Below are 19,026 nucleotides of genomic sequence, written 5' to 3' on the forward strand. Positions count from 1 at the left end.
TATATATATATATATATATTATAGATATACACTTAACATGGAGCAAATCATATTTCTTAATCAAGGTTTATTCTGAAGACGGTTTTTTTTTCTGTTCATCAAAAGAAAAGTAAAAAAAATTCAAAATGAGGCGATGACATTCTAATGAGAGGGTTGGTTATAAATTCGAACCTCTAGAAACATCGCGAACTCACCTGGAGCACGAGAATGACAACTAGAAGATGATGTTAGTGATAAAATTCATGCTTATGAGGGTGAATGTAGCAGACATCAGACAAATTTAAAATTATGAATAAATGGACTAAATAATTAATAAAATAAAATTTTTAATAAATGCGCATTTGAAAAATTAAAAAATTAATAAGTGCATTTTTTAAAAATATTTTTTTTTTAATTATTTACTCCATTTATTTATAATTTTAAATTTGCCCGATGTCTGCTACATTATGATTCTGAAGTTATGAGTGTGAATGTAGCGGACATCAGACAATTTTGAAATTATTAAGAAGTGGAGTAAATAATTAATAAAATTTAATTTAAAAAAAATACGTATTTAAAAAATTTTGAAATTAATCAGTGCATTTTTTAAAAATATTTTTTTTTTAATTGTTTACTCTATTTATTAATAATTTTAAAATTTGTCTGATGTCTGCTACGTTTACACTCATCCTGAAGTTGGCAGACAGTTGACAATTTTCGAATTTTTTTTTCAACAATTAAATTTAAAAAACAAAAAATCTAAGAATGTTCACATATAGAAAATTTAAAAAACTATGCGTGCAATTTTTTGAAATTTCTTATTGTTTCAAATTTATTGTTTTTAAGGAAATCCAAAAATTATTGGACGTCGGTTAACTTCAGTATCATCTGCTACTTCACACTCATTTAAAACTTTGTCTATTGATATTGTAACTGAAGTTAAATATCAAGATAAAGTTCTCAGAGATATAGATGATGATTTCGAACGAACAAGTGGCTCGCTAACGTCCTCCGTAGCTCGAGTGATCAGAGTGGCCACAGCTGGACACAATTATGACACAATATATTTATTTTCATTAGATATTGATTAGATCCTTAAGTAGTTATATGAGAATTAGTATCAGAAGATATAGGAACAATTGCTGGGGTAAATTAATGAATTATTATTTGCTAGTAAATAATAATTCTTTAATTGACACCAGTAATTGTTCCTATATCCTCTGATATTATTTTTATTCGCTTTTTTTGTCGTCTTCGTTTTTTGAATCGTATTAAAATTTCGCGAGTAAATTAAATATTTAAATAACACGATAACTGTAACTACTATTGTAATTTTTAATCAAATAAGTCAATTTTTATGCTAGATATTTGTGATTAAAATATAATAGATATAATTATTATTATTACACTGTAAAAAATCGGGAGTGAATTCAGAGTGAAAACGGATTTTATATAAATCCGGATTCATTCTGTCACTCAGAGTTTTTAAAAAAAAATCACTCGGCATATGGAGTAAATAGGGAGCTTGTTTTTTCAAATGAGTGATTTCGGAGTGATCTCCATTCTATTAGAATCCGCATTCATTCCAATTCGTAATTTTAGGGCGTGTTCAGAAACACACTCTGGAAGAGAAATATTCAACTCCTCTGTTCAGAAATATCCTCTGGTCGAACCAGAGGTGCGATTTAACATTACAAAGGTACTAATCACATCTGGATAGGTAATTTTGCATCTCCAGTGTATTTCTGAATACGCCCTTAGTATTTAATTAAATTCCCTTTAGAGTAAATTTCACTCCAAAGGAATTAAATAAATAAACAGTCATCCGCTCCGGATTAACTCCAAATTCACTCTGGATTTAATCCGCGTTCACTCCATAAATTTTTTACATTGTAGATATTGATAATCTATTCTATATTATTAAGAGAATAAGGAAAATTTGGTTCCAGCCATATCTATTTGACAGAGTTGGTTGATGGTATTAAATTTGGTATCGTTAAAAAGGTCTTGACTTGAATTTGTGCCTTTTCATAGTTTAAACTCTTTTTAATTGCCAAGTATCGAGATAAATAAATTTATCTATATCATTCGAATTACATTTAAATTACGCGAGAAAAAAGACGATCGTATTTATTTTCTTTAAATAAATTAATACACTAATTATTCTGTCACTAAATATGACTGAATGTCACTGAATATATAGCTATATTATTTACATCGCGTTACTTATTCCAAAATGACAGATTTTTATACTTCCTTTTAGTTTTAGGAAGCTTCTCAAAGCCAAAAAAGTGTGGATAGAAAAAAAAAGGATTCATTGACACAAAAAATCTTTTCTCGCCCCAAGACAATTTTTATATTTGATTGATAATGCATAAAATTTCTCGGTGCAAATTAAAATTTTGTTGAGGCAAGAAATCCTTTTTTTCTACATATTTTATAAATTTAGTAGTGATATTTGGGCAGTCGCGTAGTGACTGCAGGTTGCTCATTATTATTATCTAGTACATTAACATTAATAATAACAAAATGTTTTTATAATTAACTATTTATTTATTAATATTATTAAATGTCTATTTACATATTGATTTAAAACAATACGCGAGCCAGGTACGCGAAAAAAAATATAATTTTCTTTCATTTTAATCTTAATAATAATGACATGGAGATCTTTATCAAGTTTTCTTTTAGTTCTTAAAGCCTTTATCACATTTCAAAGTGAACTGCTTAACTTTATAATTATTTATATATAATATCAATTGCACAATTAATTTCAATGTCCTAATGACATTACTATAAATATATTTATGTCCTATAATTATTGCCAAAAATATTGATACACATCTATACATACATACATATATATCTATAAATATATATATTCGTACATTAAATAATTTTTTTAAATTCTAAAAAGGACTTGTCGTCGAACGTTTTTAAATCTCTAGTGTAATTAAATTGCGTTTTAATTAAATTAAATAATAAATAATCACTTTATTGATATTTTATGAAGCTTCAATTTAAATCCCAATAATTCTGATAGTACTCCTGATAATGCTGATAGTAGAACGACTTTTGTTATCGTGTACAAGTAGGGATTAGCTGAGAGACCGGATATTTTAAATGGACTCTCGAGTTCCTGAAAATTAAATACGATAATTAATTCGATTATTAATATCGTAATTAATATTATTATTATTAAATTTATGTAATTTACTTTTATCAAATCAGCGGCTAATTTAAGAACACTATTAGCTACTGTCAATTCATCTTTTTTATGAGGTTTCTGCTCAATTTGTAAGTAAAGATTAATTTGTTCGGTAATTAAAATAGAAAGATTCCGATACTTTTTATTTATTTTAGTACCGAGAGTCATAAATCGCAAAATATATATTCCGAGTGTAAAACTCCAAAGAAGCGCTTCAATATTATATCTTGAATGTAAACTTTCTAAATCCTATATTAAGATATTTAATGGATAAATAAAATAAATAACTTGGTAATAAAATAATTAAGTTTATTATCAAGACCTACTTTAATTAATTCTAAACTGACGAATGATAATAAAAGTAATGTAACAATAAACACAGCCGAGACAATCACATCAACGGATCTTTGTGGTCCTCGTCTCTGCAAAAATTATTTAATTAATCATGTAAATAACTATAATTATTATTGTTAATTAGTAATTACCTTTAAGTAAGACCTGACACTCAACCAAGTTTTAATATTTCTAACTTTGTTTAATCTAAAGTGCGGTAAGTCGGATTTTCTTGCACGTCTAGATGACGTTAAGTGTGAAAATAATTTTGCGTATAGTAATCTCTGTTTGAAAGTCTTTTCAGCGACAGCAAGAAGAAAAAATAGTATGCATGAGAGTATTAATCTTTCGAATGATAATATCAAGACGATTGTTCTCTCCCTTAATTAAAAACGAAAATTAATTTATTAGCTGATGGATTAATTAATTAATTGATCAACTGGTTACAGTCGTCTACCCGCCATAAGCCTCTTCCCCTCAATCGGGAGTTACTGAGTCCAAACAGCTTCCCCACTTAACCACTTTTTTGAGTTTCGTACCAGACATCCCGTTATAAGCCTCCGTTAAAATTGTCTGAATTATAAACTAACAATAGGAACAAAATATCTAAATAAATGATGAAAATTTACTATCGATGTTTCGCGGAGAATAATTTAATCAGTATTAAGTAAAATATTGTTTATTGTTCATAGTTGTAATCATTAATTACAATTGAAGCCTCATAAGTCGAGAAAATAAAATTTTTCAGGAAACACAGAAAACATTTCTTTGGAAAAAGTTGACATTGAAATAATAAATAAATAACTGAATACAATAATGTTAGCGTCTCTGAAAAAGATTTCAACAAGAAAAATTTAATTTTTTAACTGAAACTACTTAAAAAAATTATTTAAAGTTGATTGACTTATGGGGTTTCTCAACCAAACGGAAAAAAAAGTTATAAAATCATTGTTTTTTTAAATGTTTCTACTCAAATCATTTATTACACTGATAAAATGAAGTATTAAATATGTATTTGAACTCTGAAACTCAGAAATTACAAAAAATTATAATTAATATAAACATTTTAATTAATCATATAACAGTCAACAATAAAACAATATTTGAAATTAATTTCCCAAAAAAGCGCGAATTTTAAATTAAAAAAAAAAAAAAAATTTCTGTAAAACTAAAACTGCATATGTTTATTTGAGTCATTGACTTATGGGGTTTCTCAATTAAATGAAATAGCTGTCACCCCGTTAATTTTTTTTAAACGCTGATTTGATGCATATTTGGATTGATTTCTACTGAGGGACATTCAAAGAACCCAAAAATGCAAAATACCCAATTTCGTAAAAAACATGACTTATGGGGTTTCTCAAATAAACGATTCAATTAATAACGTTGTCATTATAATTTTTTGCATTAAAATTATTATTAGTGTAAAAAGATAAGTATTTATTTTAGCGCTATAAGCATTAGAAAAATTGGGATACTGACGTATGTAACAAAACGTAAATATGACGTTTAAAATGATATAAAATAAAACAGACTTGTAACGGGTAGAGAACAAAACTAAACGCATGGTAGTGGGAAGACTGAAATTCAAAGAAAAATTTTCCTACATCCCCTAGACCAGGCTTATAACAGGTAGTCGACTGTAATTAAATTTCATACCACAGAGTACTGCCAAATGAAACGTCAACTGCTTCTTTTAAAAAATCAATATAAGCATCTAAATCAGTAAGAGTTAAATCAACGACTATTGAATTTGTGGAATTTCCAGTATCGGATCCATAATGATCACTGAGTCTTCTTACTGCCGGTATCACAGCCAATATTATTGAGAATACTAACCCACTGTAAAAATAATCCAAGCTCTCGGGCATTGATTCAGCCCGTGCTATTATTGCTGAGCTTATATCAAGTACTGATAAGTCTGCTTTTTTTACTTCTCGTCTGGTCCAAAGCGTGCAGGTAACTTAATATAAAGATAAAATTAATAACAATAATTAAACGATTAATTTTTTGGAGAGTAATTTTTTTTTACCACGATCGGACGTCATGCAACTTGAGCTCAATGAAATAGAAGGTGGCAATTCTAATTCCCATGAAAATGGATGCTCGATAAATTCACCGTAACTGAAATTACTGTCACTGTGTGGCTGAGATTCGTCTAGATCCGAACTAAAGAAAAAAAAAATAAAATTATTTATTAAATATAAAAATAAAATAATTATACAGGGCAATAAAACAGCTAATAAAGTTAAAAATGCAAATGAAAAATATTCAATAAATCCTGATGTATTAATAAACTGCGATGAGAAACTAATCAAGAAATCAACACAGGAATACTAGATTGATTACTAGTAATCTCTCCCTAAATCAAGCATAGAGTTCATAGATTATACGAGCAAAGCCTCAGCTCATACTCCCACGAGAACAAACCATTATTAGATTGAAAACCGGGGATACAAATCTCACACACGTACATCTGTTTGAAATGACAAATCGCCTAATGTGCAATTCATGTAATAACCCTCTGGCTGTAGTTCACGTCCTATCTGATTGTGAAAGATACCGAAGACAAAGCAGAAATCGAGTTACCAGAGGACTTTAAAGATTTACTCAACCTCAAGTCATCCGAAAAAAATATTCTCTTTCTCAAAAAAAAAAAAAAACTATATTTAATCTAAAATGTACCGAATTTAAGAGGGACGACTAGTGTGAAATTTTGAAAAAATCAATTTTTTTTATGCATATTTTGATAGTTTATACTTTCAAAAATAACATACTAAAATTTCAAGTAGTTTTTGAGTTACAGCCATTTGAAGAGCAGCTTAACGGTTCTTGAAAATACATTTTTCAAAATTGCTGCATCTATAACTCGAAGACAAATCATCTGATTGATTTGATTTGAATTGCAGTTTTTTTTTAATGTTTCTACGTACCATGAATCTCCAGTTTTTCAATCGAATAAATTTTAATTTTTTTCTTAGCCCGAGGGTCATGGTACGTAAAATACCTTCAAGTTTAATAAACTTTTTGGTTTTTTGGATTTCATGTTTGTGAAGGCTGCTATCACTGCAGTGGGGGAACTTTTTTTTTGAGCGTACGGAGATTGTGAATAAATCGCTGAATTTTGAATTTCGGGGTCCAAAAATTTTATCTTGTATTCATTATATATCCACAAATATATCCGTAAAAAAAATTATCGTTTTCTCAGACGGTCACACTAGTGGTCCCCCTTAAGTATCCATAAACTGGATGAATAACAGTAACTTTAAATTAAAATTCATATCCTGTAAAACAGACTAAATGACTTGAAATATTGGCGGCAAATAGCTGACCTGGCCTTCTTTTTCAAGTTATTCAATGGATTAATAGATTCCCCGGAAATCATGAATGATTTCGGGTTTATACCAAACGCGCTGAATCTCAGACAATGCAGGATCCTAAAATCCACCAAATCCAACAAAAAGTATGTGATAAATGGACCTAAGAATAGGATATGCAATCTAGTCAACTCTCTGCATAGTGATGTCAACTTCTTCCAGGGGTCATACCAGAATTTTCGCTCTTGTATTAGAAAACGATTATTAAAATACTAGCTGCTCACAAACTGTAACTTTCAAGCAACCAATCTTCTCTATTTTTCTTTCACACACAGTTAAATTCGATATTGTATAACAATTTAGCCCTATTATCTCATATATTGTATATTATATTATAATTAACTAATATTAAGATGATTTATAGTGCCGATTGGCGTAATAAATAAATAAATAAAATTAATATAAGGTAGAAGTACCATTTGTGGCTACTGGTTCATTTTTTGACATTTAATGCTCTATTTTAAAAAACTAAAAAGTATAAAATTAAATTTGTAATAAAAGTATCCTTGCATACATTTGAAAAATTAATTACGTCACCGCGTCTTTTACAAATTATATTTAAATTTTTCCAGTGTCCTAAGCTGGTACCTCTACCCTACTCTGTAAATAAAATCTTTGTAGTCGCTCATGACCTGAGCAATTGTATAGCGACACTAAATAATTTAATAAAAATAATAATTATATAAAATAATACCTGTAACTGCATTCATCACTATTAGTTGTAACTCCCATCCATTCAGTGGCAGATGTTGTTGCTTCAGTCAATTGATTTGTCCCAGTTTCTTCGCACTCACCTTCCTCCTCACTCTCAAATTGCCTCACACTCTCCAGCAGCTTTGATGAGTTAATATCTTTACTCTATAAATTAAAAGGTTAATTAAATAAATATATTTCAATTAGTAAATTAATTGAGTACATACTGAATTACACGGTTCCGGTAAATTAATATCATTGGTCTTCGGAACATCTACAAAAAATAGAAATAAGTATTTACTTCATTCGATAATTAATTATTTAATAATAAGTAAATAGTATTAATTACCAATATTTAAAATACGTGAGCTTTCACTCGAATTATTTACACATTTTTCATCGCTACTAGAGGAAGTAATTATTTCCGGTTTTATTTCCTCATCTTTAGGAACTTGAGGCCGTAAACTAGCCCGATCATTGTCACTAGATACATTACCATTGAGACTTTCAAACCCGTCATCATCCTGATGCACGACATCAACATTTTCCACATTCACTCCAACATTAACAGCTAATCTTAATCTATTCACAACTGGATCTCGAATCGGTGTAGATGCAGAAACACCAGAAATTTTAAGCTCTTTGGGTGGACTTGGATTTTTACTTTCAACCTGCGATAAAATTTATGAATTATTTTCTAAATTAATTTAAAAACTCCAATCAAACTTACTCGTCTTCCAATTGTTGAAGTATCAATACAAACTTTTTTAGCAAATCTCACAGACTGCGAGACGTTGGAATATTTTTTAACTTTATCACAGCAAACAGTCTCTTGCGATGTCTTATTTAAATCATTGGTCATTCGATTATTGCGCTGATTATTGCGTGATCTCAATTTACCAGATCGCGTTCTTTCATGCCTAGATCTGCGTACACGTGACCGGTTTATACTCATAGGAACAGTTGGACCAGAATTCGTTGACACGATCTGACTGTGTACTGTACAGAGAACGAACATCATCGCCACTGGCATTAGAATTTCAGCCAACGAAACAATCTGTTAATTATATTTAATTGTATAATCAATTGGACAAACGCATTGGACGTAAATAAATAATTACATCTGATTCATTGAAGTTAGCGCCAGTGATAAAAATAAAAATATTGAAAATTTGTAAACTATAGAGTAAAATAAATAATAGAAATATTCTTGAACTGGTTTGTTGAATCCACCAACTCTTGAACAATGGCAGTAAAATTAATCTCTTGGCAGCCAACCAAGTAACTGTTATCAAACCATGTTTGGGTTTAGCTTTAGTAAATGACGAACCTGTAGCAATAATTATTTTTTTCATTGTCACAATTAATTATTAGATAATTAAAGGCATTCTCAAACAGTGTCCCCACTTATTAAAAATATTGAATTATTTTCAACTGTCACAGCAATATTCCAATTTTATTGATTAATTTTACAAACGTTAAAGCATTAATTGAAAAAAGGACAACGTATCCAAGTAGGACATTTGGTTTTGTGACACCTATAAAATAGCAGTTTTAAGGCTGTTTTTTGACCTTTCTGTTATTGACAAAAGGATCAAAAATTGATATCATCGAATGCTGCTTAAAAGACTTGACACGAGTAACGACAAAAAGTAAATTGCAAATAATTGTCAAATAGGTCATTTAAAGGATTTTTTAATTGAAATGACTTTTTTAGGAAATTCCTACGACTCGTAGGACCAACATCTATACGTCTTATTTATAAAAAAAAAATTTGTCTTGTTCTTTAAGAGAAACCTTTCACATCTTAAAGTTGTCTCTGTGCTACTTGAGTAGTTACAATTTCGCCAAGAAAAAGATTTTTAAAAAAATTACTTACATTGTTATCAATTAGGAGTTAAACGAAATTTGGAAAATAAATTTTAGCCTACGAAATTTGAAAATTTGAAATGATACTGAAGTTAGCCGACATCTGATAATTGTTGGCTTTTTTAAAAAACGATGAATTACAAAAAAAAAAAAATTGCACATATAGTTTTTTAAATTTTCTACATGTGCATATTTTTAGTTTATATTTTTTTGTAATCGATTCGTTGAAAAAAAAAATTGAAAATTGTTGATTGCCTGTTAACTCCAGGATTAGAAATTTGAACTATAAAATTGACGTGGTTTTACTGAAGTTTATTCTCCAAATTTCGTTTAACTCCTAATTGATAGCAACTGTAAATAATTTCTTTTAATTTATCTCAGAAAAATTGCGATTACATTGTCCTTTTTTCAATTAAAGGCATCCTCAAAACATTGCTTCAACTTTTCAAAAATATGCAATGACTCAACTGTCATAACTCTACTAAAATTTTATTAATTAATTAAAAATAAATTCAAACCTTAATTGAAAAATAAACAAGTTGCAATTTCGCCGACATATAGAATTTTTTAAAAATTACTTACAGCTGTCATCAATTAGGAGTTGAACAAAATTTGTTATAAATATTACCCCTCAAAATTTGAATTTCAAGTTATAAAAATGACACAAAGATTTTGTTGAAATTTACTCTCCAAATTTTATTTAACTCCAAATTAATATCAACTGCAAGTATTTTTTTTTAAATCTCCATCTCGACGAAATTATAATTGCATTGTTCTTTTATCAATTAATGCATTAGCTTCTTTTGAATTAATTAATTCAATTTTAATGTTAATGAGATGACAGTTCAAGATCATTGAATATTTTTAAAAAGCGGGTGGTATAGTCTGAGAATTACCTTAAATTATTTAATTACCTCGTACTAAATCAACGTCAATAAACTCAGTTTTTAATTTAGCTGTCCTCATTGGAACATTATTTAGTCCGCTAAATATTCTTTGTTCAACTGTTTTTTCCCATTGTTGTTTGTCATAAGTTCCTATTTTTTTTTGGTACCTGTAATTAATAAATAAATTCATTAAAAAAATAAAATAATCACTAAACACATAAATTATTTAACAAAATAATGAATTAAAATTTACCAGTATATCAAATCGTTGAATCCCATTGTTTATTTAAAATAAAAACAATAATAAAGTTGCACTTAACTATTAAATATTAATAGACTATCACTCCAAAATAGCAAACTTAAGTTTCCAAAAAATACTGCGATAATGAACTGATAGCTGATAAAAATAGTCTTGGTATTTAATACAATATGTACTTTGGTAATAACTTAATAATATATTAAATATCATAACTTGACAATGACAGTTATTACAAGTCAATTTATAAAATAATTATAACTATACAATGTCAGCTAATTTAAGAGTGGGCTTTAAACTGAGCTCTGGCTACTCGTGAAAGCCAGCTGCTCATTCTCTTTATGATAATTATCGGAATGTATGTTTTGTATTCCCGCCCCACTACTTACAAATCGACAATCATCCCTTCCCCTTTCTAATGTTTTTTATTTACATACTTTTTTTTTTATTATAAATATTAATAGTTTTCGCGGTTAGGTGACGCGACGCGAATGCCATCTGCTAGAAAAATTTTACGCGCGTTAAAAATTCAAAATATCAATACATTATTTGTCATTAATTTATCACTTAATTAAATTAATTAATAATTACCATTTTTAAAAGATTAATTATTAATTAGTGCGATAGTAAATTTTAAAGTAAAACTATATTCAAATTTTTTACATTGGCGCCTTTTGTTTAAATATTTGAATTATTTGTTGCTGTAAGATGGACGAGATTAAAATTTTATGAATGATTATCAAAATTTTGGAATAATGATTTAAAATAATTTAAATAATTAATTAATTTTTTGATTCTTTTTTAAATTAAAAAAAAAATCCGGAGAAATAAAAAAAAATTATTATTCTGGTGAATAAATTTAGCGCAATTGGGTACGGGATAAATTTAAATTAAGACGGATTACAAAAAACGATAGATTTATTTTTTTTTTCAAGTACTTTTTACAAGTACTCGGTAAAAAATAAATTTATCCCTCGGTATCGCAATTTATGTTTCGCGAATGCGCAGCATCCGACTGGATCAATGAACATACCGAGAGTTTATCCGCGATAGTCACTTGGACTGCGGCAGTCCTCGAGGACTGATCAACCCTAATTGTAAATATTAACATCCTCGTGTTAAGGACTTGGGCGTACAAGCGGAAGGAAGGAAAACCGCGCCCAATACAATAATGCGTAATTCGTAATTCAAATCTGATAAAACTGTAAGCAGCTTAAGATAATTAATTCGTCCAGGTAACTAAGCATTTAAAATCACAAACTTATAGATAATAATAATAGAACAAATACTAATTTCAAATAATTTTTTTTACAGAAATTCTAATCTAGTCTAAGATGAACCTATTTAATAAATTGTTGTGTTTGTTGATAATCTACGCTAGCTTAGTTTCGATAGATGCAATCCCCAATAATCCTACTTCCTATAAAATTGGTGGAGTACTTTCACTAAATTCGAGCCAAGTGCACTTCAAGCAGACTATAGAAGTAAATATCATTAAATATATCCAGTAAATTATTTTAAATTTCATAAATAAATAAATTATTCGTTTGCAGAATTTAAATTTCGATCTTCAATACGTTAATCGCGGGGTAGTATTTTATCACACAGTTATGACTATGGATTCAAATCCAATAAGAACAGCTCTAAGTGTCTGCAAATCGCTCATTTCTGAACGAGTTTACGCGGTTGTTGTTTCTCATCCACTTGTTGGTGACTTGTCACCAGCAGCAGTGTCTTATACCGCCGGTTTTTATCATATACCAGTTATAGGAATTTCTTCTAGAGACTCAGCATTCTCCGACAAGGTGAATAATTATTATTTCATCTATTTAAAAAAATGTGTTACGTCCTAATTAATAAATAAATAAAAAAATTAATTAATTACTTAATTCAAGAATATTCACGTGTCCTTCTTGAGGACAGTGCCGCCATACTCACATCAAGCAGAGGTCTGGGTAGAAATGCTCAAGTACTTCAACTACATGAAGGTGATATTCATCCACAGCTCGGACACTGATGGACGTGCACTGCTGGGTCGTTTTCAGACGACGTCGCAGAGCCTCGAGGACGACATTGAAATCAAAGTACATGTGGGTTGTACAAATCCTGCCTCGCACGTGTCTCGCATCACTACTACAAAATGCGAAATAAATCCAATCCAATTCGTGATTTCCTTGATCTGTTATCGTTAGCTCGTGCACGCTTCTGTATAGCGAATTATAAAATTATATATCCCAGGTACCATACCTCTTCTCCAGTGCTCGAACTCCAATTTATCCGTCGCATACTTAATTGTATATCTACTTATACCACTTATACTATTTTTTAAACTCTACTGCTGATATGCCACTCGATGTTTTTACTGTTAAATAAAGTCGTCCAGGATCTGCGGTACCATCAACTACTCCGAGGATCAGTAGCCAGCTGTTTTTATTATTAAATAAAAACTCAACGATTATTCTTATATTATTATAACATTTAGTTGCAGGGAATAACTTTTTCTTGCACGTCCTAGTTATTAATTTATATTTTTTTTATACATTTATATCCACATGATATACAAACAAACAAACAGCCATTCCAGGTCTTATTGTAAAAATTCCTACAATTATCTTCGTATGATTATTTGCACTGAGGACGTAAGTACTGAAAAGAAAAAAAAAAAGAATCACTCATACAAATCACGATTTTAAAATATATATTATCAATGAATATGTACTTAGTTATTGAAGAATGTTAGTGATGCATGATGCTGATAAATGATGGATTTATTTATACATCGTCCGATTAATTGGTTGTTACTTTTTATTAATAATTTTATTTTGTGGAACAGGTGGAGACTGTGATTGAGTTCGAACCGGGTCTCGATTCCTTTACGGCTCATCTCAATGAAATAAGAGAAGCTCAGGCACGAGTTTGTCTCATGTATGCTAGGTAAGGGTAATAATTAGTAGATTACACACCAAGAGAGCAAAGTAAGACATTTTTACTCACGTGTATAATTGCCTGCGCGAGCCGAAAGCGAGGGTGGCAAACACGCGGGTCCGTGATAATTTTTGTGTAAATTTAATTACCGTACCTGTAACGAAAGTTTAAATTTCTGCTCTGTTTAGCGGGAAGAAAGTCATTCTTTTCTTTTATGAGTAAAAAAATGATAAAAATTAGTGCGTGTGTCATTCTTTCCACAAACAGAGGCAAAAATTTAAACTTTTAGGTGCACTGAGAGAACAATTTATTTGAGCTAAATGAGATTTGTTTCAGGCAAATAAATTCCATATTTGAATAGACCCAATTAGTGATTATTTGAGACAAAGATATGGCTCATTTGAATGAAATAATGATTTGTTTATAGTTAACAAATCTTTATTTGGACTGTTTTTTCAACCAAAATTTGTTAACTATATATATTTGAATAAAATAAATGATTTTGTTAAGTCAAATAAATCTATTCATTTGGCTCAAATAAATTGTTCTCTCAGTCTGTAGATCTTCTGAAAAATCACCCGACGACAAAATCCTGATTAAACAAAACGAGTCACTCAATGATGAAGGTACAAATGAAGTCCAGATCTGAAAACTAGACACTTGAAGCTACAATTTGTCTTTTTTATTTTTGTTGTACGACCATTTTCCTCTGAATTACATGTTGAAAATTGCTTAAAAATTCGGAATTTTTTCTATATCCCTTCATTTCTGCGACTGGTATATCTATATAGTAGTAAAATTGAATCGTTTTGAATTGTTTTGAATCGTTTCTTTTAATCGGGGAATACCCGCGACAAAATATTCGCAAACCAAAATGCCCACGACAAAATACCCGTGAATCAAAACACTTGACGACACTAAGACCCGCTGCCAAAATACCCATGCAAAATATCTATAAATGAGATACTAATAAATATTAAAAATCTTAAAAAATCTAAAACAAGAATAAATAATTGTTTCAAATTGACAACATGTGATAATTAAAAAATGAATCAAAATGTAAATATACAATAGTAATTAAGAATAAAAATGTAAATTAATTGTGTAAAACAGAATCAAAAAATAATATCTACAATTAAAATCAATGACACTTTATTATATTGTTAAACATAATTATAATATGACACTTTTATCCATTTCAATTATAATATAAACGATATTAATATAATAATAATAGTATTTAATGAACACAATAGTTGAAATACAAAATGAATTCATTCACAATTAGGGATCAATAATTAACTGTTACTTCATTAATTAAACATGGAATATAATAAACAACATGCTATTAATTGCTTTATATCTTCAAAACATCAGCAATATTTCTTAGGTAATTAGTGTTTCAATTCGCGGGTATTTTGTTGTCGGGTGTTTTATCGCGGGCGATTTATCTTCGGATATTTAGACGTGCCGCCTTTTATAAGCGGGTTGGAGTGTTCTGCTTTCCTAGGCGTGTAATATACTAATTAATTAATTAATTATTACTCATATTTTTTTTGTTTAATTTACAATTTTTTTCCTTCAGTACGAGAGATGCAGAAATTATATTTCGTGATCTTGGTGTTATGAATATGACGGGATCCGGTTACGTTTGGATCGTTACCGAGCAAAGTCTTGAAGCTAAAAATGCTCCTGAAGGTCTTATAGGACTTAAATTAGTAAACGCATCTGATGAAAAAGCTCACATTACGGATAGTTTGTATGTAAATAATATAGAATAATAAATATATAATAAAGTTAGTAATATTATCGCTAAAAGGATTTGTCGGTAGATATGTTTTGGTTTCGGCGTTACGAGAAATGAATGAAACAAAAGAGATTACTGAAGCTCCAAAAGACTGCGACAACTCAGGATCTATTTGGGAAACTGGTAAAGATTTGTTCGGATTTATTCGAAAGCAAGTATTAGAGAAAGGGGCTACTGGTAGAGTGGCTTTTGATGACAATGGCGACCGGATTTACGCTGAATACGACATCATTAACGTTAAAATAGGAGGATTTAAAGTTCCTATTGGACAGTATTATTTCTCTCTTGTAAGTTTTCATGAATTACCACCGTATTGTTTCATTGAAACAATTATAAATTAAATAATAATAATAATTAATATCAGGAGCCGCGTAAAATGAGATTGACGTTAAATGAAACGTCAATATTGTGGCCCGGACGTCAAACAGTAAAGCCCGAAGGTTTAATGATTCCAACGCATCTTAAAGTGCTGACGATTCAAGAGAAACCTTTTGTCTATGTACGAGAAACTCAAGAAGATGAATGCGCTCCAGATGAGGTCCTTTGTCCCCATTATGACAATTCTAAAATGAATAGTCAGTACATTTAATTAATTTCGTATATAAATTTAATTACTGTATGAAATTTAATTATTTAATATTTTAGTTACAACTCGTTACTGCTGCAAAGGTTACTGCATAGATTTACTAAAAGAATTAGCAAGAATTGTTAATTTTACATATGATCTAGCTCTGTCACCCGACGGACAGTTTGGTCACTACGTAATTAAAAATCTTAATGGTAATAATAATAATTCAAATTATTTAAATGAGTAGTTAAATGCATCACTTATATCTACTGACGTTGTAGCTGTTGGTGGGAGAAAGGAATGGACTGGATTAATTGGAGAACTAGTTTACGAACGAGCTGACATGATTGTGGCGCCGCTGACAATAAATCCCGAGCGCGCAGAGTTCATTGAGTTCAGCAAACCTTTCAAGTATCAGGGGATAACTATCCTGGAAAAAAAAGTAAAGTGTTAAAGTCAATTACATTTTTGTGATTTTTTTTTTCAGAGTACCTTCGTTCTTAAAATTCTTAAAATTAGTGAGATCATTAAGCATCATTCCAAGAATGTTCTGCTAAATTTTCATGAAAAAATATTGAAAAATAAGCTAGTGGTAGTGGGGAGAGCCGAGTCACCTCAAAAGAAAGTCTACATGCCGAAGGCAGGATAACTCATGACTGCCTCATCTGAAATAAAAAAACCAAAAAGATTTCTTTAGTACATACGTTTATCTGGGTTTTGAACGAAGGAATAAATGAAATGTTCATTTTTGCATTTTTGGTAGAGGTGCAATTAAAAAACTCTGATTTTTGCTAAAAATTGTTCCTTTTATTTTATTAAAAAATAAGTAGTTATTGAAAAAAAAAATCCTTCGTTCAGATCTAAGATAAACTCGTGTACTAAAGAAATATTTTTGGTTTTTTTATTTCAGATGAGGCAGTCATGAGTTATTCTGCCTACGGCATAGAGACTTTTTGAGGTGACTCGTCTCTCCCCACTACCACCGGCTCATTTTTCAATATTTTTTTATGAAAATCTAGCAAAATATTCTTGGAATGATGCTGAATCATGTCACAAATTTTAAGAATTTTAATAACGAAGGTACTCTGAAAAAAAAATCATAAAAATATGCTTTTTTTTGGTATCTCAGACCCGTTTCTTCCTTAATGCTAGGGAATAAAATGATATGAATTATTACAGCCGTCGCGATCATCAACATTGGTGTCTTTCCTTCAACCTTTCAGCAACACCCTTTGGATCCTGGTGATGGTATCGGTGCACGTGGTTGCGCTTGTCCTGTACCTCCTCGACCGGTTTTCACCTTTCGGGAGGTTCAAGCTAGCTAACGCTGACGGCACCGAAGAGGACGCCTTGAACCTCTCCAGCGCCGTGTGGTTCGCCTGGGGTGTGCTGCTGAATAGCGGGATTGGCGAAGGCACTCCTAGAAGTTTTTCCGCCCGTGTACTTGGTATGGTATGGGCTGGATTCGCGATGATCATTGTGGCTTCTTATACTGCCAACTTGGCGGCTTTCCTCGTCTTGGAACGTCCCAAGACCAAGCTAACTGGCATTAATGATGCACGAGTAAGTTCAACTATTTATAGTCACTAGGCTTCTTGATCAGTTAATTAATTATTTAAAAACTTTAATTTCTAGCTGAGAAATACCATGGAGAATTTAACTTGTGCGACGGTTAAAGGTTCGGCGGTAGACATGTACTTCAGAAGACAAGTTGAATTGTCAAATATGTACCGAACAATGGAAGCCAATAATTACGATACTGTGGAGGAAGCAATACATGACGTTAAAATTGGTAAATTAATGGCTTTTATCTGGGATAGTTCACGATTGGAGTTTGAGGCCGCTAAAGACTGTGAATTAGTTACGGCTGGTGAATTATTTGGGCGATCTGGTTACGGAGTCGGTCTTCAAAAAGGATCGCCCTGGGCTGACGCTGTTACTTTATCTATTTTAGACTTTCATGAAAGTATGTAAATCACTAATTTATTTTTTATGATACCAGCATCGAAATTTAAAATTTCAGTGTCTCTACAGTCAGTCGAAAAATGTCAATTTACACTTACGCGAATAGTTAATCACATTATTGGTCTTAAATTAACTTGTTTCTGGCTGCTGACACTGAAACTTTGAGTTCCAATGCGGGTAATCATGAAAAATATTGTATGTAACTCAGGATGAAAGACGATTTCAGACTGCGGGTCAGCCAACTTCACCCTAGTGTGAAATCGTTTTGTTTCATCCCTAGTCACACAATATACCATTAATTTAAATTTAAAACAAGTAATAATTATAATTAAAAATATTAAAGGTGGTTTTATGGAAACGTTAGATAAAAAATGGATACTGCAAGGCAGTCTGCAGCATTGTGAAATAAACGACAATACTCCCAACACTTTGGGCTTGAAGAATATGGCTGGTGTATTTATTCTCGTGGCGATAGGAATTGTAGGCGGTATCGGGCTCATAATTATTGAAGTCGCTTACAAAAAGCACCAGAACAAGAAGCAGAAGAGGCTGGATATAGCGCGGCACATGGCCGAGAAATGGAGACGGAACGTCGAGAAACGCAAAATGCTTCGCGCCCAAATGATGGGACCGCAGACATCGCAGCAAAGAATTCCTTCGTTAAATGAACCCGGGACTTCAACAGTGAGTCTGGCAGTCGACAATGCTGTTGCTAGCACGAGTTATTCACCAAGAGCCAGTCCACGCAGTCCCGCCAGAGCTTGGCCAGGTGACAGAGACTTCAGACCGCGGGATAGAGGACGTTCTGAAGACATTAGATTGTCTCCTATTACGTATCCTGTTGATATTTCTCATCTTGTTGTTTAATTAAATATTACTTATATTTTTATTCCTATATCAATAAATATATGTATATATAAATATATATATTTAATTACCTAAGTGTTCAAGTGATATATTAAGTAATAATAATTTAACAGACAGTGCTTTCAAAACATGTTACATTAAAACCACGTTGTTGTCAATTTTTGTTACGTAAATATCAGATAAAATTATTCTTGAACTAAAAAATAATATATTATATTTAATAAATATATTGTAATTAAAATAGTTAAGTGAGAATGAGTGATAAAAATAAAATATAATATTTACGATAAGG

General features: G+C 30.5%; 2 protein-coding genes across 3 annotated transcripts; one reads left to right on the top strand and one right to left on the bottom strand.

Annotated features, from left to right (window-relative positions):
* Positions 1-2,513: 2,513 nt before the first annotated feature.
* LOC130677335 (protein phtf) lies at positions 2,514-11,011 on the bottom strand. 2 transcript variants are annotated; one of them, XM_057484067.1, is made up of 13 exons: positions 10,600-11,011; positions 10,374-10,513; positions 8,712-8,920; positions 8,354-8,647; positions 7,940-8,261; positions 7,818-7,864; positions 7,592-7,755; positions 5,553-5,689; positions 5,180-5,483; positions 3,673-3,901; positions 3,514-3,609; positions 3,197-3,436; positions 2,514-3,118 (listed from the first exon to the last, which is right to left on the bottom strand). In XM_057484067.1, the coding sequence occupies exons 1-13, from the start codon at positions 10,623-10,625 to the stop codon at positions 2,969-2,971; spliced, it is 2,358 nt and encodes a 785-aa protein (XP_057340050.1). In that variant the 5' UTR covers positions 10,626-11,011; the 3' UTR covers positions 2,514-2,968. The 2 variants fall into 2 exon arrangements, with proteins under 2 accessions (XP_057340050.1, XP_057340049.1); XM_057484066.1 differs by having other exon boundaries at positions 8,321-8,647; positions 10,600-11,008.
* Positions 11,012-11,640: 629 nt separating this feature from the next.
* On the top strand, positions 11,641-19,005 carry LOC130677326 (glutamate [NMDA] receptor subunit 1). Its single transcript, XM_057484044.1, has 13 exons — positions 11,641-11,837; positions 11,917-12,086; positions 12,156-12,407; positions 12,498-12,692; positions 13,436-13,536; positions 15,113-15,286; positions 15,360-15,621; positions 15,699-15,909; positions 15,980-16,114; positions 16,184-16,344; positions 17,082-17,465; positions 17,538-17,868; positions 18,211-19,005. Exons 2-13 carry the CDS (start codon positions 11,937-11,939, stop codon positions 18,732-18,734), a joined length of 2,880 nt encoding a protein of 959 aa, XP_057340027.1. The 5' UTR covers positions 11,641-11,837; positions 11,917-11,936; the 3' UTR covers positions 18,735-19,005.
* The last annotated feature ends 21 nt before the right edge of the window (positions 19,006-19,026 follow it).

Source organism: Microplitis mediator, chromosome 11 (genome assembly GCF_029852145.1).
Source record: "Microplitis mediator isolate UGA2020A chromosome 11, iyMicMedi2.1, whole genome shotgun sequence".
NCBI classification, from domain to species: domain Eukaryota; kingdom Metazoa; phylum Arthropoda; class Insecta; order Hymenoptera; family Braconidae; genus Microplitis; species Microplitis mediator.

What these genes read in the sequence shown, in the direction of transcription:
- LOC130677335 (XM_057484066.1), bottom strand. Translation starts at nt 10,625, where the DNA reads ATGGGATTCAACGATTTGATATACTG. An exon ending in CTAACTTCAATGAATCAGAT is followed by an intron (nt 8,648 to 8,711) that starts GTAATTATTTAT and finishes TATAATTAACAG; the next exon opens with ATTGTTTCGTTGGCTGAAAT. An exon ending in CTCACGTATTTTAAATATTG is followed by an intron (nt 7,865 to 7,939) that starts GTAATTAATACT and finishes TATTTTTTGTAG; the next exon opens with ATGTTCCGAAGACCAATGAT.
- LOC130677326 (XM_057484044.1), top strand. Translation starts at nt 11,937, where the DNA reads ATGAACCTATTTAATAAATTGTTGTGTTTGTTGATAATCTACGCTAGC. An exon ending in ACATTGAAATCAAAGTACAT is followed by an intron (nt 12,693 to 13,435) that starts GTGGGTTGTACA and finishes TTTGTGGAACAG; the next exon opens with GTGGAGACTGTGATTGAGTT. An exon ending in GCTCACATTACGGATAGTTT is followed by an intron (nt 15,287 to 15,359) that starts GTATGTAAATAA and finishes ATTTGTCGGTAG; the next exon opens with ATATGTTTTGGTTTCGGCGT.